Below are 21,343 nucleotides of genomic sequence, written 5' to 3'. Positions count from 1 at the left end.
TATTTTCAGCTTTATCGCCTACATGTCACTTGACAACATTTGACGTTGGAAACGAGCGTCGAGCTAGTTGCATGTGGCCGCGCCTTACCTCTTCTACCTGCCACTACTCTTTCTATTACCTACCTACTCACTTGGCGTAGCGTGCTCGCGTTGCGTACGAGTATTTGATATTTCAGTCGCTCATGCTATTACAACATCACGACAACATAGTGCATCTCTTACGCTCACGCAAGTTATTCCGGCGAATGCGCCAAGTTGTTTGACTTGACGTGTAACGAAACGACACGCAAGAACACGACCGACGTTTGGTTGGACGGACCGCACCAGTCGCCTATACCGTACTAATTCATGTCGATAGCGCCGCCATCTCCTTTATTTAACCTAAAATAAAACAGATTGTTGTCGTTTGTTTCAGATAGATGTCACTGTAACTTTGAGATCACAAAATTTTATTTATTAAAACAACCCTATGTCAGGCCAGGCGTCTATTCGCGCTCAACAAGGAACAAGATGGCTACGTTACAATCGACTCAGACCACATAAAAAGTAAAGACAGTGCTGCAAACGGAAAATTGAGGCCTCTGTTTTAGTTTTTATGTGGTTTGAGCTGGGAAGCAAATCCAGTAAAGTAAAAGAATACCTGTGACTATTAGTAGCTATACGTATGGATGGATATATACATCAATGGTACTAGTTACGAAATGCAGACGGCGCTTCAAAACCGTCTGCATGAATGAGGCGAGAGAGGGCTCTCTTTTCCCCGTATATTATACTACTCTTTGGACCGCACCGCGCAAAATACCGGTCTCGTTGCTGGCTAACCGAAAGCGACCGGTTGCCATTAAGCAAAAAGTTGAAGTTGGAGTTGCTCTCAGACCGACTGTTTTGTTTATTTGGAAAATGAGTGTTTGCTAAATAAAATATGAAGTACCCAACTCAGCGATAAAAGATCATTGATGGTTTAGTTCTGCCTGAAGAGTATGCAGTTAAAATGTTTCTTAAGATATTGAGCATCCTTTGCGCGTCGACTTTACCATTTTTATTTAGTTTAAAAGGAGATTTTGTTTTTGATGACTCTGAAGCTATAGTAAAAAATGAAGCCGTAAAGTCAGAGTCTTGGTTATACTCATTTCACACAGATTATTGGGGAACAAACATATCAAGCAATCTAAGTCATAAATCATATAGACCTCTCACTGTATGGTCATTCAGGTAAATATTACATATCCTACTGATATAACAAATATGAACGTTTGCAAGTATGTGAGTATAGGTAATATCATATTTTCTCTTTGACACAAAAATGGATGAAAGTAATTGTATGAAATCATGTGTGTTAACAAACACCTGGATCTCAGGCAAAAATGTATTGGCTACCTTTTACTTTAGATATTCCAACATATCTAAAATCCTGGGATCTCAGGTACAGTCACCTGCACCATTATCTCGTCGGGTGACAACCAGGCCCCTGTACCACAAAAGTTACAAGTGCTACAATTTGACAAATTTGTTAAGTTTCCCTTAGTAAAATGGTACAAATGTGTTGAATTTTTAAACGGGCATTTTGGTGGCTCATCCTAACATTAGTGATGTGCAATACAAACTATCCAAGGCTTGACATTGTAGCTTTGTATGGGAACTACAAAATTGATCTGAAAATTCAATTTAAAAAAGTTTTTTATTGAGATTGCACATCCCTGATGTTAAGTAGCCACCAAACTGCTTGCTTGATAATGGAGTATACTTGTAACGTTTGTGGTACAGAAGTCACTAACTGCAAAAAAAAAGTGGAATATTAACCTTACAATGCTATGCATAGGTTTGATTATCCGTTAGGACTAAGTGGTAATTAGTGACTTCTGGTTGTCACCTGACTGAAACATCAAGTATGCATAAATATCTGTTACAACTCTTTGGGCTGGGTACAATCTGCTAGATATTTTTGCATGCTCTGCTGTGGCAGATATTAATGCAAATTACTCTAAGTCCCATTGAAAACTGCACCTATTGATCTATTTTGATTAAGTTTTTGAGTGTCTATAAATACTTTTGATCAGTCTCTCAATGTTCTACATTAAATTCTTGATATTATCTGGTTAAATATGAAATACCTTCATATTAACTTTTGCTTTATAATGATATTGTTATTTTTGTTCTATTTCAGACTAAACTATTTACTTAGTGGAAAAAGTCTTTCTGCTGTAGATTTCAAAGTAACAAACCTAATATGCCACATCATAAGTTGCCTCCTCCTGTGGTTGATGTTGGAAAATGTGTTGGGACGTTTAAGAGTACAGAAATGCAAACGATGCATTGATGTTGGTTGGTGGGCAACACTACTATTCTGTGTGCATCCTGTGCATGTGGAGGCAGTCTGCGGGGCGGTGGGCCGGGCCGACCTGCTCGCTGCTGTGACCTGCTTTCTGGCATTCCTATCATACAACATAGCCAGCTTTAAGACTCACAAACAGTACCTGTACTTACTGACTTCAATTATAATGGCTGCAATGTCCATGCTGTTCAAAGAAAATGGCATCACGATTCTGGTAAGGATCTACTTTATGGCTTCTTAAACATATCCTGTTTTTTTGTTTGTAATATTTTACCAAAGCACCAAAATATACCAAATGTGACTATTTCAGCCTCATGGAAAGCCACAGAAAACCACAGGAAACACTGCCTTGTTCAGAGACTAAGTCCCTGAATATAAAAAAATGCATAATGAATTTATTCATCAATACTGCTTCATCTGACAAAGGCTTACTATAAATTATATTCACGGGTGAATATTCGGGCGCTTGTACCGCCGTCATTGTCCTCAACACTTTTTTTATCAGATTTCTAAAGAAATAGGTACAATAAACATCAAACATGTGTTAACATTCATCAATATGTGTTGGACGTTGATGTTTGTTGTAGGTACCTATTTCTTAAGAAATCTGATAAAAAAAGTGTTGAGAACAATGACGGTGGTACAAACGCCCGAATATTCACCCTCAAACATCCATTATACAAATTCATGTGATTTAATTAAATACTTATTCCTGATGTCTTTTATCTGGTCAATATTTTGGATGAAATTCTTTGTTAAAAGAGTATTTTTGCTTCTTAAAAATTACCAATTGTTTTCAGGGTGTATGCCTTTGCTATGAATTTATACTTAAATATAAGGAAGGTAAAAGAACAAAGAAAAAATCATTACAAGAAGATCTAAGTCTGCGATTATTTTTAAGTGCTGAATCTATAATAAGAATGACAGTATTAGTATTAGCAATATTGCTGCTTTTATATGGCAGATGGATTATAATGGGCAGGGCAGTCCCCAACTTCAATGAAACTGACAACCCAGCGGCATTCAGTGACAGCAAACTTATTAAGGTGAGATCATGACTGTCTTAGTTAAGCATTTGACCATTGGAATTTGAATTTCAGAGAATCCCTTTTTAATGCAACTCTATAATCCATAAGGATAATGTCTGCCACAAAAATACTGTTGTAGGTCTAGATTGCCTCTGTATTAAAATTTCAACTTAATTGCCTGTTTCAGATGGCCAGAGAAATATACTAGCTATTCATAGGGGTTCAGCTTTTGTGAGGTATACAATGCTAAAAAAACTTTGCCTTTACTTGTATCCCTACTAATATCATAAATGTCAAAGTAACTGTTTGTCTGAATTTCTCAATGCTAAACCGCAGAACTGATTAAGATGATGAGATGGTATAGCGTTAGCTTGGGCCCCGGGAAGGACATAGAAAAATTTTCATCCCTAAAAATTGCATAGTTCTCGAGAAATCGCTAATAACTAATTCTGCGCAAACAGCTAGTAGTACATACATGTTTATTTTAGTCAGAAACTAGGTTAAGTTTTAGTCTATCAGTGGATAAGACATCGCGTGCGTCATGTTTACCTGTATTCACATGCAGTTGTTTTCAGATGGGAACATTCAGCTACCTGTACTTTTTAAACGCCCTGCTGCTGGTGTGGCCCCAGTGGCTGTGCTACGACTGGTCCATGGGCTGCGTGCCGCTCATTGACCATTTCCCTGATTACAGGCTAATATTTGTTGTAATCATGTACATTTATGGAGCAAGTCTAGTCATGAAAATCTTTAATGGAAGAAAAAAGGAGTCATCAAGGTATGCTTCACACCAAATACTGTTTTAAGATGCGGCAACCATGTTAAAATTTTAGTGCTTATTTTTATACGTGTCTACTCTCAAGTTTCTATTGTCTTGTCAATTGTTCAAAGGTTAACTGGAAGAGATGCCTTATGGGATAAGTTCGCCTTTGTACAGCGATCTCTTAATTTAAACTGTTATTATTAATATTAAATTAGGTTATTAATATTGTTTCAGAATAACGCTTTTGGCGCTTTCACTGATGGTGACGCCGTTCTTGCCGGCGGCTAACATATTCTACCCGGTCGGGTTCGTGGTCGCCGAGAGAGTCCTGTACATTCCTTCGGCTGGATATTGCCTCCTTATGGTCGTTGGGTTAAATAGGATGTCTCATTCTACTATTTTTACCAGAAAGGTGTGATAATTGTAATAACAAAAGATACCGATTTTTAATATTACTTTACTTGAATTGCTATAAAACTGCAGCTTAAATAAAAATAAACCCGAATAGCTGACAACATTAATGGAACCTGAGTTTTTCTACTACTCAATCGTATTTTAAATCGTTTTTCTGCACTTTCCAATAGTATTTTTCGAGTGTTGTGATTTTAAATATAAGGTACCTCAACCGCTTTCAATGTGGAGATGTCAGTATTTAAATTAGTATTGTAATGAAAGCTTGAAATGCGGAGGTGAAAGTGGAAGTGGATAAAAATACCTATTACAAAAAGCTTGGTACATACGTACTGCCCTCTTAAGGCAGCAGTTGATATAAAAAAAAAACACATCAGTTATTTAAATCATATATAGCTTAAGACATTCTGCATTAAATGGTATAAATACTTAACTCAAAAGTGTTTTTTGCGATAGCGCCTTTTACCTTAAGAGGATAGATAGTACTGTTATTACTAGAACTTTAAGAAAAAGCAAATTGTTTATTTTGCATAACATAAAACGGCTACTGAAGCTCCGTTAAAAATCCGCAAAAATGTTACGGAGATGGGGGTGCGATTTGCAGCGGAATTTTCGCAGTAACGGAGGCGGAGCAGAGGTGAAATTCCGATGCAACCATCGACATCTATGTACCTACCTTACGGTTGCAACCCTAGTTTGAAAGTTTAATGCGTAGGAATGCCGACAAAATTGATACTTTTCTAAAGGCATGGGTCGTTACGTGATTTGAGTGCAACGAAACGAAACGGGTGACAAGGATCACGTCACTGGTTACTAAAACCAGTGATTTTAGTAACCAGTTTCTTTCATTGTACGTACGTGGTGCGGTGACGCGTTTTGTGACTGTCACTGTTACTGAGTATTTAACGTAATTAGTAATAAGCTATTGAGCTATGACGTTATTTATCACAAGCGTGATTTTTGGCTGTAGTCATATCAATTACTTCATGATGGCTAATTTAAACTGTAAGTTCTGTAACTGTAACTGTAACGGATACTTTATAATATTTACTATATAATATAGTAGGATTCTTCCATCAACCTAATTTATACCTTACTGCAATACAAATAATATTTAAATTCATGTAAGGCGCCAACCAAACTCTTACAGCGGTAAGGGTAAGCGGCTATAATTTTTACTCCATTCCATGCCATCCGTTCCGTTCGTTACGTCTATAACGTTCAAACGAAAATCGCATAACCACAAACAAAGTAGCTCGTTATAAAAATCACCACTTGTCGCTAGAGTGGAACGTGAAACCATGCCATTCGTTTCGTTCCGTTCGTGACGTCTATGACGTTGAAACGAAACTCGTATCACCACAAAAGAAGCTCGTTACAAAAATGACCACTTCATCGCTTGTCGTGAAACCAGTGATTCGGTGACTCGTCACGTCACTGGTTACTGTAACCGATGACGTTAAATAATGTCCACCTCTAGTTTCTATTGATGTTTTGTTTCAGATTATATATTCATCATTCTCGTTCCTCGTGTGCGTGTTCGCATTAAAAAGTTACGAAAGATCGTTCGCATGGCAGAACGAGCATAAGCTATTTCTCAGCGGCTTATCTGTGTGCCCTTTGAACGCCAAGGTGCATTACAATGTTGCAAAAGTTGCTGATGCAAAACATCACACCGACCTAGCTTTGGCGGAATATAGAGAAGCAATAAGGTGATACATTACTCTATTCCGTTATTGCTAACTAGACGAAATTAAAGCTGCAAAGTAGGTACCTATCAGTATAATGTTCTTTAAGTAGAACTTTGAAATTAAACACCTTATTTTGTTATGTAGCGTAGCAGACATGTTTCACATGTTTGCAATTATGTCAATAAAGCGACATTGTAATGCAATGCGTAGTACGATGATTACTACCAATGCTGAGCTTCTTATAATTTTACTAGCTGTTGTGAGAAGTATGAAAAATTATTTACATCGTAAAATCGGTCAAGCCGTTTCGAAGGTTTGCAATGGATGGCAAACGAGCAAGTGGGTCTCCTGATCACCACCGCCCATAAACATCTGCAATACCAGGGGTATTGCAGACGCGTTGCCTACCTAGAGGCCTAAGATGGGATACCTCAAGTGCCAGTAATTTCATTGGCTGTCTTACTCCACGCCGAAACACAACAGTGCAAGCACTGCTGCTTCACGACAGGATTAGCGAGCAAGATGGTGGTAGCAATCCGGGCGGACCTTGCACAAGGTCCTACCACCTGCAATTAGTTTGGTCGCAAATAAATTATTAGTCGCATCTTTTACAGTACGATTACTTGGAGTTAACACTTGACAGATGGGCGTGCCTTCAGTCAATTTTCAACTTTGACGTCATACAAATAAAATAGTTTTTACATAATCTGTAAACGTGGGTAGCGGTATACTAAAAATGGCTTTATTTGTCTGACTTCAAAGTTGAAAATTGACTGAAGGCATGCCCATCTGTCAAGTGTTAACTCGAATTAATCAAACTGTACCAGTTTTACCACTGTCAGGTACATGCTGTCGGTTTCCGTAGCGACTGTTTACGTTCACATAGGCCTCCCTGTTTCACCATCCATTGATTAAATTTATCCGACGGATAAATGTGATTCCGTCTCTGCTTACATAGATAGATGAAGACGGCATCACATTTATCCGACAAATAAATTTAATCAATGGGTAGTGAAACAGCCCCTAAGACTTAACTAACTTTTAAGTGTTCCTTTGAAATTGGTACAAATATGAAGACTGGCTAGTAATTGCTATTTTGATTGATTTAGGGACAACATCCTTACTATTTGTTGTTTTGGTGTAAATTCTTAAGTCATCATCAGGGGTCGGACAAAAAGTGCTGATGACGTGTAACCACTTATGGGATGATTTCAAATAGTATTTTTGATTTTCATAAACAATTATCACTTATCATTTATCAACCTGTTTATTAAGCGATATGAAGTTTATTTCATTCACTGAATTCCATTGATTTATTTACGATTATTTTGTTACTTCATTAATCTGTCATCTCCCAGGATAACAGTATAAAGGAATTTGGGCACAAATTTGTGCCTCTGGGAGAGGACAGGTTAATGCTACTTTGTTACTACATACCACACGGAAGTTTAAATAGAAACATTATCTTGTGTGCAAGATTACGTCATTTTTACGTCATCCGCAATTTTTGTCCGACCCCTGGTCATTATCCATCATTGTTCATTCCAGTCTATATATACGCCCCACTGCTGGGCCCAGGGCGGATTGGGAACTTAAATTCTAAAGTATTATTACCTAATATTTATGATTTATGACTTATTTATTTTATTTGTTAAAGATTATATCCAAAATACTATCAAGCTATGAACAATTTGGCAAATTTACTTAAAAACAGAAAAGAATACACTGAAGCCGAATACTATCTCAGAAAAGCTATCAACCATAAGTAAGTAAAACGTCACGTGACGTGTAAGATTGATGAATGTAGAGGAAGCGAGAGTTGTATACCAGGATCGTAGCAAGTGGAAGGATGTAGTCTCTGCCTACCCCGGCCCCGTTGGGAAAGAGGCGTGCTTTTATGTATGTATGTATATGTGTAAGTAAAACGTCTTACTTAACCAGCCCTAAAACGGTTTTCGTTACTGAATTGCTGGCCTATTACCCAAATGATGTCACGTGGTACGTTTGAGCGCCACATGTAGCTTCGCTTGCACTTCGCTTGTTTACGCCTACTATTTATTTATTTACGACAATATTCAGTATTTTTTTTCTTTGTGAACAGGCAAAATTTTCCAGCTGCTTGGATGAATCTCGGGATTCTGTTGGCCAGCAAAAAACAGTATCAAGAAGCCAAAAAAGCCTACGAAAATGCTTTAAAATATCGTCACAATTATCCAGACTGTCTTTACAACTTGGGAAATTTGGTATGTTAATATTGTACTACAAATGTCATACTTACTTGATGTACTTAAACAATTATTGAATAACAACATTAAATTCCAGTATCTGGACACGAACAAATCGAGTTACGCTTTGGAAACCTGGATGTTAGCGATCAAGTTGAAACCTACTCATAAATTAGCATGGACTAATATTCTTGCACTATTGGATAACACAGGTAAGTAGGTATCACTAAAACCACTCAGTTTTGATATTTAACACATGCTAGGGAGTAAAACTTATGTTGAGAACAATCTGTGACATAACATACATAGAGATATACTTTGATTAATTTTAATTCGTCTTAAGTGGGTAATTTTTTTTTCCTAATTTTCACATTTTGACACTAATAAATAATACCTACATTTATATATACGCTTAGTTTAAAAGATAAAATAAAGCGCAGCTAAAAATTTACCTATGACATGACAATTTGTTGTTTTGAATTCTGTTATTTTAGCAAAAATGTTTTGCAGTTAACACGTCGCACGCAATGAACGGGCCATTGTTACCAAAAACATTACCTTCTCTTCCAGGTCAATTGGATAAAGCTCAGCAAATAATTCCTTCGGCTCTCTCGTTTCTACCGGAGGTACCGTCAGTACGTTTCGCCATTGCCAACATATACGGTAAAATGGGCCAGTACGAAATGGCTGAGAGACATTTTCTTAAGACCATTGAGCTATTGGGGCCGAAAGTGCAGGCCATACATTTTGCTAATTTAGGTATGTTATTTTTACAAATTATTTTCGAGTAAGGCACAGAACTTTATTATTTAAAATCATCGGACCTCTTTACTGTCGTCATTATCCTAGCCTACATACGTCCCACTGCTGGCACATGCCTCTTCTCTGATTGAGAGGATTTTGGTCATAGTTCCCACGCGTGCCCAGTGCGAATTAAGAATTTTACACACACCATTGAATTGCTCCGCTGTTTGTGCAGGTTTCCCTGCGATGTTTTCCTTCACCATAAAGCGCGTGGTAAATTTACAGTGTAATTTTTAACATGAATTTTGAATAACCCAAAGGTTTGAACCCGGATTTGAACCTCTGATCCTCTGCTTGCGAGACCATAGGTCAAACCACTAGGCCACCACTGCTCTATACTATACTATACATGTACCAAATTGAAGTCCATTCGACCATACCAGTGGAAAAGGGGCCAAAATTCACTTGCAAGATTTAACCCTTACTTAAGAGCGTATACCTGCTGAGCTATACGTTGCATTTTTGTTAGGTTTTCTCGATTATTCCATTATAAAAAATTAAAATTAAAAATATTTTGTGATAGAACACTTCTTAATATATAAGTTTATGTGTATACTCCAATAATTATTATGATCGGTTTTTAAAGAAAATAAAAGTCTATAACGAATAATTATTTTAGTAGACACATTAACGTATATATTAAGAAGTGTTCTATCGCAATAATCGAGAAAAACTAACAAAAATGCAACGTTGCCAGCTCAGCAGGTATAAACGCTCTTAACATAAAGTAGAATAGTAAGGTATAATTATATATTTTTTGCCTATATTTAGCTCTGGATAGGGAAATGTGGAGGTGAAGAGTGAAAGCCTTTGCGCAGCAGTTATAGATTATAATCCTACTAATATTATAAATGTGAAAGTTTGTGAGTGAGTGAGTGAGTATGTTTGTTACTTCTTCACGCTGAAACGGCTAGACGGATTTGGATGAAATTTGGCGAAAAGTTAGTTTATAACCTGGATTAAAACATAGGATACTTTTTATCCCGGTATTCCCACGGGATACGGATAAAATTACGAAATAACAACCTCTTGAGTCATGAAATTTGGTATGTAGGTAGTTGGACGTGTAATAACAGATAGGTGACTTTTTGACCCGATATTCCCACGGGATACCTAGGGATAAAATCTTGCAATAACAACCGCAGGCCTTTTAGCCATGAAATTTAGTATGTAGGTAGCTGGACCTCTGGAATAACACATAGGCTACTTTTTATCCCGATATTCCCCCGGGATAGGGATAAAATCTTGAAATAATAACCGCTTAGAGTCATGAAATCTAGACGTCTGGAATATAAGAACCACTGGGCTCGAAATAACAACCACTGGGCTTAGAGTCATGAAATTTGGTATGTAGGTAGCTAGACCTCTGGAATAACACATAATCTATTTTTTACCCCGATATTCCCACGGGATAGGGATAAAATCTTGAAATATTAACCGCTGAGCTTAGAGTCATGAAATTTGGTATGTAGGAAGCTGGATGTCTAGAAAAACACATAGACGACTTTTTGACCTGATATTACCACGGGATACCTAGGAATAAAATGTCGAAATAACAACCGCTAGGCTTACAGGCATGAAATTTGGATGTAGGTAGCCGTATGTCTGGAATAACACATAAGTACGCTTTCTGCCAAAAATGACTTTCTGCCAAGTTTCTTGCGGCGCATTCTTCTTGGCAATGATGGTCTTTCCGAAAGCGCTGGTAGTTTAAAAAATTACGTGTAAAAGTGCCCATTGCGGCCTATTTACTGAATAAATGATTTGAATTTGAATTTTGCATTTGAATTTGGATAGGGAAAAATTTTGAAACTTCAGCACTGGGTTTAGAGTCTTGAATTTTGTGCAGTTATTCACAACACACAAACAACACACAAAGCCGTGGTGGCCTAGTAGTTTGACCTATCGCCTCTCGAACAGAAGGTCGTGGGTTCAAACCTCGGCTCGCACCTCTGAGTTTTCCGAAATTCATGTGCGGAATTACATTTGAAATTTACCACGAGCTTTGCGGTGAAGGAAAACATCGTGAGGAAACCTGCACTAACCTGCGAAGCAATTCAATGGTGCGTGTGAAGTTCCCAATCCGCACTGGGCCCGCGTGGGAACAATGTCCCAAGCCCTCTTGTTCTGAGAGGAGGCCTGTGCCCAGCAGTGGGACGTATATAGGCTGGGATGATGATTCACAACACAACCTCAATGAAGACCACGATATAAATATTGGAAATTTCAGGGGAATATTGTAAAATCCCGAAAATTTCAATTGCAGCTACCACACCGAATAGTTTACGCGTGCGAAGCCGCGGGTAAAAGCTAGTATAAAATAAAATACTAGCAATGAAAAAAGTTTCAAATGACAGTTACAGTTTAATTTCTCTAATCTAAAGTAATTTTATCTACGAGTACTTCAGTGAATTAAATTTTTGTCGGAAATAATTACTGCTAACTTTAATTATGTATTGAAGGTACTCATTAAGTCATTATGCACATGGCTGATTTTTGTTTCAGGAGTATTATACCATCGATGGTCAAAGTACGAATTAGCAGAAAAGATGTACCGACGAGCATTAAAAGTCGACAGCAATTTTAAAAGTGCCCTAAAAAATCTTTTGAGCCTACAACGAATAAAACTATAACGAATAAGCTAAGGTTTTTGTTTAATTTCAGACCTTGTACTTTTCTTTTGAGATCCTAGTGTACAGACAGTTTCGTCATTAATAATTGCCATTGTCCTAACCTAACAAGCAAGCGAAGGATTCTATAATTGAATCACGAGCGTAGCGAGTAATTCTAAGTTAGAATCCTGAGAACAGCGAGGGATTTAAACACACGAGATGCAAAAAAACTTTGGTCTCGTGTGACACATACAACTTGTTACCTCAGCAGCGCGAGCATATGGTTAGAATAAAACCAGATATACCCATTTACATAATCCGATTATTTGGAAACAAATATAATAATCACATTTAAAACCTTTCCTCAAAAATGATACTTACAGTCGCCATTAAATCTTTTAAATTCCACCAAAAAGTTAAGAATGCCAGTCAATGATCAAAAGTCTCCGGAAAGTAGAGAGGTTTTGAATTCGGAACGAAAAAGTGTCCAGTAGGTACGATACAAATCTCATACTCATTAGATGCATTGTAATTTGAATTTAGAACTACTTGTAAAATACATCATATTTTTAATACTGCAAAAAGCCTAATCTTTGGGTCATTAAAAAGGTTGAACAATAAAGTAAAATTTATTATAAATGTTATTAAACCTTTAACTATGATTTTATTAGGATTTCTACTAAATAATCTAATCATAAATAGATTAGTTGCAAATTTATTCAAATTGACAAATATTTATTCCAACTTTTAAGAGGTATATAGGCAATGGAACGCTTTTATTAAAAAAAAAACAAGAGCAGCTGCTTTCGTGCAACGAGGTTGACTTTATCGAAAATACAAACTGAGACATGGATGCATCCATGTCTCAGTTTGTATTTTCGATATGGTTTCACGGGATATCCGTAAAAGTAACAAATTGCATCCATGTCTCAGTTTGTATTTTCGATATGGTTTCACGGGATACCCGTAAAAGTAACAAATTTGGAGTTGAAATAAAAAATACAAAAAGACTCCAAATAACCAATCATAATGAGGTTGACTTTATTAAAAGGGCGGGAAAATTTTGACATTTTGGAAGTATTTCATTTTCATGTAATTTATAATCGATATATTTTTAATACTTACTATAAATTTAATTTGAGATTTTAATCAACACATTTGATCGTATCTCTCGCTTTTTTAGTGTTGAAATGAAAGTGACAGATCAAAGTGTAGTTCAAATAGTTGGAATGCAGTGAGAAGACCCAGCACTGTCTAGAATTAAAAAATAATAATTATAAAGTTACTTTGTCTCACGGAGTGAGCAAAATCGCATTTTGCTCACTGATTTTTAATAGCAAAATATGCCCGTTTGAGCTGTTGAGGTAAAAAAAAACCTCTTGTTTAGGTTATTAAAACTATATTATAAAAGATATATTTTTGTACCATTCATTATAAAAAAAAAAGATTTCGTCACAGTATATGTAAGCACTTAATGGAAAAATTCGTGCTCGTGAATCGTAGGTGCATTATGAAACAGTATAGTAAGTATCTAGATATTCTTCAGTATTATTTACCTATTATGAAATTTGGCCGCCCGATCGATGAGATTAATTAGAGCTTTAACCCTTCCATACGACGTTTTGCGCTCGTTTGTATCGATACAAACGCAAGTCGAACGATCAGCAAACGCAAGGAAGCCGGAATGTTTTAACCTTACACACGATACTTGCGTTTTTCTCAGTACAAACGCTCCGTTTTTCGAACGCTCGCGTACAGCGGTTTCATTTTCTACAAAAAAACGTGTTAAATCTGCCCAAACACGATGAAAACACGCATCGTTGCGTAAAAAAAACGTCGTGTAAGGTCCCTAATTTTCTACTACTTAGGGCTTTTACACACGGCGTTTTTTTAAACGCGCCATGACGTGCATTTATTTCGATACAAACGCGATATGCACGCGAGTTGTATGGCTGCTCTAAGGAAAGAAACGCGTGTTTCTAAACTTACTTATATTTTAAAAGAATAATTTTTCAGTACTTTCGAATGTTAATTTCGTGGGTAGGTAGATTATGCACAGGTATGCAGGTACCAGTTTTTCTAATTTCGTACCTAATTAAATACGGTCAGTTTGCATGCAACAAAATGTTTTTTTCCTAATATTTTTAATTTTGAAAACGACTTTATTGTAATTCATAGTCACTTAGCCATTCATAAGCTTTAAGGTATCATATACCACGACCGTAAAATAGCAACGTCAATAAAAAACGACCGTAAATGTAAAAAATCGAACTGCCGGACAGTGAAATTCCTTGTTGTGCACAGTCACCCTTACGGGGAATTCCCCCCAAAGCATTGCATGTAACATGGCATTTTTGACCGTTGACATAGGCTTACCACTCATCATACTTCACTTTAACAATTAATGTACTATTGTATCCAGTTCCAGTAGTTATAGGTTTTTACAAGATTATTAATATTTTTTTAAACTAACCGTGACCCGCGACTCCATCCGTTAGAATTCGTGCACCGCTAAGCCGCGGAAACTATGCGATTTTCCGGGATAAAAACTATCTTATGCCTTTCCCAGACTCTCAAACTATATCTGTGTACTGAATTTCATTTAAATCGGTTTAGCGGTTTAGACACGATGAGGTAACAAACACCTACTTACAAACTTCCGCATTTATAATAATAGTGGGAAGTGGGATAAAAAGTGAGCTATGTAGTTGTATGAGATCTTGCCCATTAAAAACTCCTGATTACTGATTAAAAATACACGGTAAAACGTATTCGGCTGAAATTTGGTAAGTACCTAATTAGATAAATTTTTAACCCGATATTCCCTTGTGATCCATGTGAAACCCCGAGATCTATCCGTTAAGTCTTTTCATGTGTGTTCTTCATATTCATATATAGGTAGGTAACGTAGGTTAATAAAGGCTAGTTCTAATATGAATGCCGGCAAAGCCGCGCGTGTAGATATTTGTGATTCTTTTCGTGTGTAATTAAATATGTACAGTTAAAAAATATCGGCATAAATAAATAAAAAACCGGCCAAGAGCGTGTCGGACACGCCCAAGATAGGGTTACGTAGCCATTACGAAAACATCAAGTCATATTTTTTTGAGGATTTCGTATTGTGTAGGTACGGAATCTTCCAAGTTGGTGTATATTTTTATACCTTATTATTTGTAAATTTGATATACTTACTACCATTCTGATTTTTTTCAATTTTTACCACCCATCTGTTAGATTTTGAAGGGACGACGACGCTTGATTTTAATGAAAATTTGCACTATTTCGCAAACAGATCATTGAACCGAAAAATCGTCCTATCCAATGATAAGTACCTGCCTGCTGCCTCTTTACGTAGTTGACGTCTATGGGAGGTATCCTAAATTTTTGTTTTAATTTTGTTTTATTTTACCACTTTGTCGGCGTGACTGCAGGGCTACTACGAAACTCGAAATTCGAAGTTCGTGTGGTGCGGTCCCTCTGACATTAAGTATACTATTTAATACGAGAGTGAGAGGGACGGTACGACCCGAACTTCGAGTTTCGAGTTTCGTAGTAGCCCTGCAGATGTGATATGTGATATTCACGCCAAATTACAGCTTTCTAGTACTAAACGGTCTCTGAGATTAGCCGCGGACAGACAGACAGACGGACCGCCATGGCGAAACTACAAGGGTTAAAAAAAGACTTAAAAAAATTACATGTAGTTTAACCGCTGAATCGATTTAAATTAAAATTACTACGAAGATAGTGAGGCCCCTGAGAAGGACATAGAATGCTTTCTTCGAGGAAAATTGCATAGTGCTCACGAGTTACGAATTTTTCGCAGACGGATTCGCGACAAAAGATAGTTGAAAAATATGTGAAAATAATTGGGTAATGCTTGACATAATTTGTATTAGATTTGAAAAAATGAATAGGTATTAGAAGATAACCGCTCTCATTCATTTTCTCAAGTGTATCAGAAATTTAACGTTTTCACTAACGGTCTAATAACATTACAGAGTGTTAAAATAACTAGTTTCGAATGGTAGGTATTTTCACGGGCGTGTTTTAAAGAATCGGCCCCAGGACGATTTAATTCGATGTTATCGCTGTCTCACTCCAAACCTTGACAAGTAAAAGAATGGGAACCGTCGCGTTACCTACCTACCTACTTCGGTAATATATTAGGAGCAGAGAGCTTACCGCCGACTCATCAAATTATTCGTTTCACGCGTATTAGTGGCATCATTTAACTTCAACAGAATTACTTTGCGGACGAGTGTGCTGTGCAATCAACTAAACAAAAAATGGGCTGCTACTTTTCCAAGCGGGTAGGTGTTTGTTCTGAGTGTTGGACTTTCCGTTGGGCTACGTTGTAACGTGTTTGTTTTTGTTTTTAAAAGAGTACTGGGTTGCGGTGTCGCCAGTGCAACAGTAAGAATGTGAACAACGTGTTCGAGCGTCTGTGCTATGAGTGCGCGACGGAGGCGCGGCGGCCGGTCTCGCAGGAGGGCAGCCAGAAGCCCTGCTTCGGGGAGTACCGGTGCGGCGCGTGCGGCCGCTCCTGGACCAGCCGCCTGTGCTGGCCCCGCAACTACCAGAGCTGCATGCGCTGCCGCCAGCCAGTCTACCCCTATAACTGGGTGAGTTCACTATTAACCACAGAACTTCACATTCCGACAAGCGCGAAATGGTTGCGTTTAAAATCCCTAGCAACCAATGGGAAGAGCTAGCTGAAGATCGTAGCAAGTGACGGGGCTTTGTTCAGAAAGGTCAAGCAGTGCATGATGGCGACTGGTTTCATGCGCTTAGGGAAAGGCGCATGAGGAGTCACGAGCAGGCCACCAACCCCCGACTATCTGGGGATGAATACACCTGAAGTGTGTGCCCGGGGAGATCCTATCCCGAATCAAACTTTTTATTGACTGTACTTGTTGTCATCCAAACTACATATCTGTTTAACTAAATATTTTCATACCTCTAAGGCCAGAAATGAGAAAATTACCATACAAACTCTACCCCCATTTTACTCTTTTAGGGGGGAATTTTATCCATTTCACTTACACAGATAATTTTTAATTGTAATCGAGAACTTATATAACTATTTTCATACCTCTAAGGTCAGAAATGAGAAACTTTCCATACAAACTTTACCCCCCATTTTACCCCTTTAAGGGGGAATAGTATCCATTTCACCTAGATAGATATTTTTTAATTGTAATCGAGAACTTATACGCCTATTTTCATACTTCTAAGTCCAGAAATGAGAAAATTCCATATAAACTTCACCCCCTTAGGGGATGAATATCTAAAAATCCTTTCTTAGTGCTCACATCATAAAAAGAATCGCTGTACCAAATTTCAAGTTTCTAGGCCCAGCGCTTTGGGCTGTGCGTTGATCTATAAGGCAGTCAGTCAGTTTCTTCTTTTTTATATATAGATAGATGATGAAAGAGTAAATAGCAGCCTAAGATATAAAATATACCTAATTCCGTACAAAATATGAAATCCTTCGAAAAAAAAATATTTTTTTCGTAATGGCTACGGAACCCTATTTCGGGCGTGTCTGTCTACATATATCCATCTACATACTCGTATATCCGGCGCTTCTGAACAGATTTCCAGGACTTTTTTATTTTGTTTTTTGTCTTGTCAAAAAAATACGTACCTTCAATAATAATCGAAATAAAAGTAGGTATAAAGGGCTTATTAAACTTGACTAAATGTAGGATGCTAAATGATTTAGAAACCTTATTCAGGAAAGTGTAAGAAGCCCTTAACCTGCACTGCAAAACGTAACGTAACGTACAAAATCCCTACATACTTATTCCTACTAATATTATAAATGCGAAAGTTTGTAAGTTAGTGAGTATGTTTGTTACTTCTTCACGCTGAAACGGCTGAACGGATTTGGATGAAATTGGGCTAAAAGTGTCTTTATAACCTGGATTAAAACAAAGGATACTTTTTATCCCGATATTCCCACAGGATAGTGATAAAATCTTGAAATAACAACCGCTGGGCTTAGAGTCATTAAATGTGGCATGTAGGTAGCTGGACGTCTGGAATAATACATAGGCTACTTTTTATCCCGATATTCCCACGGGATAGGGATAAAATTTTGAAATTACAACCGCTGGGATTAGAGTTGAAATTTTGGACAGTGTTGTTTTTAACACAGGCTCAATGAAGACCACGATATAAAATTTCGGGAATTTCCAGGGGTTTTTTAAAATCCCGGAATTTCAATTGCAACTAGCACCTCGAATAGTTTACGCGTGTGAAGCCGCGGGTAAACGCGAGTTGCCCTTATATTGTACAAGTAAACGTTTCTGCTTTGCAGCGCGAACTAACTCCACTGGACAAAATGAACGCGCCAAAGCAAGAGCACCAGAGGGAGTACTGCCAGAAGTGCCAAGAAGTTGGCTACTACTGCGGCAACTACGCACGGCTGCACGAGAAGCTACAGAAGGAATGATATATGCTTTCTAATTAATCATTAACAGTCCGAACGAACAAACAAAACTTAAGCTCAAAACGTTCGCGAGTATTGAAGTTTAACAGTGTTGAAATTACTTGAACAACTAGCATGCTAGTATTACATCGCACATAACAGAGATTAAAGGAGTATCAGCTCGAAATTAAAACCGTTATAAAATTCATTCAATTTGTGCAAGTTCAAAATTAAAATTGTGTATTTTTTTAGTTGATACACTTTTTACCTAGATATGCGATATTATAAAAGAATCGTCTTGGGCGCCCAATGTCACATACCGATAATATAAAAGAGCAAGATAAAATACAGGGTACGTACACATTTTTCGCATTCACATATTTTTCAGTCTAGTTTCGCCTCGCCCACTTTCTTGTTTATATTTTATAGACCGTCTCTTTGTGTAATACTGGCATGCTAGTTGCATTGTCTGATTTATATAGCCAAATAAGGCCAAAAATCTACACTATATTAATATTTCAATTAGCAGAATGCCACATTTTTCATTTGTATTGAAGAAAAAAACGTTGATTTTGTTGAGTTGCTAAAGTGTTCGAACAATCAGAATGCAAATAAGGCAAATTTTATAGATGATTACGAATGTAGAGTTCCAAGATGTGAGATAACGAGAACATTACCATCACCTTGCTTCTACCTTCCTGTTTGACGAAATTGTAAGATAATGCCAAGCTAATTTTCTAGAACCATTATCCCCAGGGAATCGATTCTTGGAATCATAATGTAAAAATACCATATTTGGTTCGGCACTCAAGCGAGAAGCGGTTAGCCGTATTCCTAAAAATGTTGAATTTTACGTTTGGCTTTAACTCAGATAAGGAAAATACAGATTTCGGAACTCTGCTGTGCGGCACGGCTCTCGAGTGTTGTTCTTGAATGCGCAAAAATAAAAGAAAAAAAAAAGAATTACATTTATTTTAGTGCTCATTCATTACCATCAAGTTCTAAGATCCGAACTTAAAAAAATCTACACCGGTCTGATAAAAGAGTGAAATGTATTTTATGATAAATTTAGTAAATTAGAAAATATATTAGAAATGGATTTAAAAAAAAAACCTAGACACTTTTATGGTCATTTTTTATTATTTTTTAAAAAATGATTTTTAATAAATTTTTGTTGCATATGTAATAACAATAAGAACATTTTATATTGACTTAAAGTATAAAACCTGTAGAATATGTAGACGTTCGGTTTGCTATTGTTTACATGGACGAACTGGGTTCCCAGGTATATACTGAAACAATTATGTCGATGCCGTTATTTTCACTTGATTAGATAATAGAACAAATTGTATATCAACGTAAGCGCTATTTTATTGTGAACACGTTGATATAGGGGTTGTCTGCATTTAATTAAAAATCATAAATAATTCGGCAGTCAGGTAAAAAACAGCCTGTCCAGGATTTTTTTTAGCAAAAAGACCTCTAATATATTTTCTAATATACTAAATTTATTATAAAATACATTTCATACTATTATCAGTCCGGTGCAGATTTTTTCAAGTTCGGATCTTCTACTATCACTCCTACAACTTATTTGTCGCACCCCACTCACGATTCGTGCCGCCCATATTGCTATTTGATTTAAAAAAAAAATCTGGTTACCAAACGTTGATTTTTTGGCAACCTCCTATTTAATCTAATCATAAGGAATGTCTTAGTAAAGAAATTATATATTCTTTAATTCTGATAAATCATTAAATGTTAAGAAAGACAATAAACCGTAAACTTTCTGGTTTTACAAGACCAACCCATGAACATCTTGTGATTTGTTTTATACGTTTGGGAGGCGCTAGAAGACGAGACGCTTACAAATAAGTACCACTTAACACTACGTACCTACAACGTCGGCAAAATATTAGGTACGTAATAGAGCGAGATACAATTTTGTAGAAAATCGTTTAGGTTTCAGCAAACAACTTAAAGTTATTTAGGTCTAACGAGGCTATCTGCAGGGCTACTACGAAACTCGAAGTTCGTGTCGTGCGGTCCCTCTGACACTTAAGGTAAGCGTCCACTGATCCGCATCGTACGCTTCGGGCGTATCGGATTTGTTGCTTTGTATAGAAATGTGCGATGCGTGCGATGCGGACAGGTGGACGGACCCACTTATATGAGTTTCTATACAAATAATACTACGATCCGTTGCGTGCGATGCGTCCGATGCGTACGATACCGACAAGTGGACGCTTACCTTTATACTATTTAATACGAGAGCGAGAGGGACAGTACGATACGAACTTCGAGTTTCGTAGTAGCCCTGCAGTTTTTTTCTTTAATTTACGAAACAAAAAGTTTGGTTTATATAGTTTGAAGCTATTTAACAATCTAAAGTTTTGTTTCCACCAAGTTTCCACCAAAGATGTGCGAGGATGTGTTACCAAGAATGTTTTTTCATGAACCAATAGAAACGCTTCATTCACACATCCTCGCACAGCACATCTCTGGTGGAAACAGCTGAGCGAAGCGAGGTTGGGTAAATCAAGCGTTTCTATTGGTTAATGAAAAACACATACCTCGCAACACATCCTCGCACATGATTGGTCGAAACGCAGCTTAAGGATCGCTCGCATTGTCCACATGCAAGCCTAAGCCGGGTTCGAGACTAACTCCGAGCTAAGAGTTACCAGCATTAAACGGTGTCAAAATGTATGAAACTGACATCCCTAATCCAGAGTTAAGGATATTATTTTTTGTAACCCCGGACCGTGCAATCTGCTCTAATGGCTACTTGCTGGAAACACATAAATCTCGAGTTAATGTTAACCTCAGTTTAGTAGTGTCAAAGTGTATGGAACTGTCAATCTTAAGCCAGGTTTAACTACTAAATCTAGATTTATTTTTCCTGCAAGACGGCCTCAGTATCTTAAATTGATTAAAATGCCTTGTTCTACTCGTAGTGGTTCGTTTCATTTTCGCTTAAGTCAAATGTAATTTAAGTACCTACGTAAGTTTTGTACCTTTTTGTCAAACACGTCACTGCT

The 21,343-nt window shown here is 37.2% G+C and overlaps 2 protein-coding genes across 2 annotated transcripts; both read left to right on the top strand.

The window, feature by feature from the left end:
- The first annotated feature begins 860 nt into the window (after positions 1–860).
- LOC141428485 (protein O-mannosyl-transferase F38B6.6-like) lies at positions 861–11,899 on the top strand. Its single transcript, XM_074088478.1, has 11 exons — positions 861–1,212; positions 2,165–2,546; positions 3,133–3,378; positions 3,936–4,138; positions 4,358–4,535; positions 6,038–6,246; positions 7,883–7,990; positions 8,327–8,468; positions 8,548–8,662; positions 9,021–9,209; positions 11,760–11,899. The coding sequence occupies exons 1-11, from the start codon at positions 992–994 to the stop codon at positions 11,885–11,887; spliced, it is 2,121 nt and encodes a 706-aa protein (XP_073944579.1). The 5' UTR covers positions 861–991; the 3' UTR covers positions 11,888–11,899.
- A 4,006-nt stretch (positions 11,900–15,905) lies between these two features.
- On the top strand, positions 15,906–21,258 carry LOC141428477 (zinc finger CCHC domain-containing protein 24-like). Its single transcript, XM_074088469.1, has 3 exons — positions 15,906–16,179; positions 16,252–16,491; positions 18,192–21,258. The coding sequence occupies exons 1-3, from the start codon at positions 16,156–16,158 to the stop codon at positions 18,324–18,326; spliced, it is 399 nt and encodes a 132-aa protein (XP_073944570.1). The 5' UTR covers positions 15,906–16,155; the 3' UTR covers positions 18,327–21,258.
- The last annotated feature ends 85 nt before the right edge of the window (positions 21,259–21,343 follow it).

Source organism: Choristoneura fumiferana, chromosome Z (genome assembly GCF_025370935.1).
Source record: "Choristoneura fumiferana chromosome Z, NRCan_CFum_1, whole genome shotgun sequence".
Classification (NCBI taxonomy): Eukaryota; Metazoa; Arthropoda; class Insecta; order Lepidoptera; family Tortricidae; genus Choristoneura; species Choristoneura fumiferana.
The sequence above is the reverse complement of the archived record's forward strand: the minus strand, read 5'-3'. Positions and strand labels throughout refer to the sequence as shown.

Excerpts from the sequence above, each read along its gene's own strand:
- LOC141428485 (XM_074088478.1), top strand. The coding sequence starts at position 992 with ATGTTTCTTAAGATATTGAGCATCCTTTGCGCGTCGACTTTACCATTT. Across the intron at positions 4,536-6,037 it reads CTACTATTTTTACCAGAAAG|ATTATATATTCATCATTCTC; the intron begins GTGTGATAATTG and ends GTTTTGTTTCAG. Across the intron at positions 9,210-11,759 it reads CATACATTTTGCTAATTTAG|GAGTATTATACCATCGATGG; the intron begins GTATGTTATTTT and ends TTTTTGTTTCAG.
- LOC141428477 (XM_074088469.1), top strand. The coding sequence starts at position 16,156 with ATGGGCTGCTACTTTTCCAAGCGG. Across the intron at positions 16,180-16,251 it reads GCTGCTACTTTTCCAAGCGG|AGTACTGGGTTGCGGTGTCG; the intron begins GTAGGTGTTTGT and ends TGTTTTTAAAAG. Across the intron at positions 16,492-18,191 it reads CAGTCTACCCCTATAACTGG|CGCGAACTAACTCCACTGGA; the intron begins GTGAGTTCACTA and ends TCTGCTTTGCAG.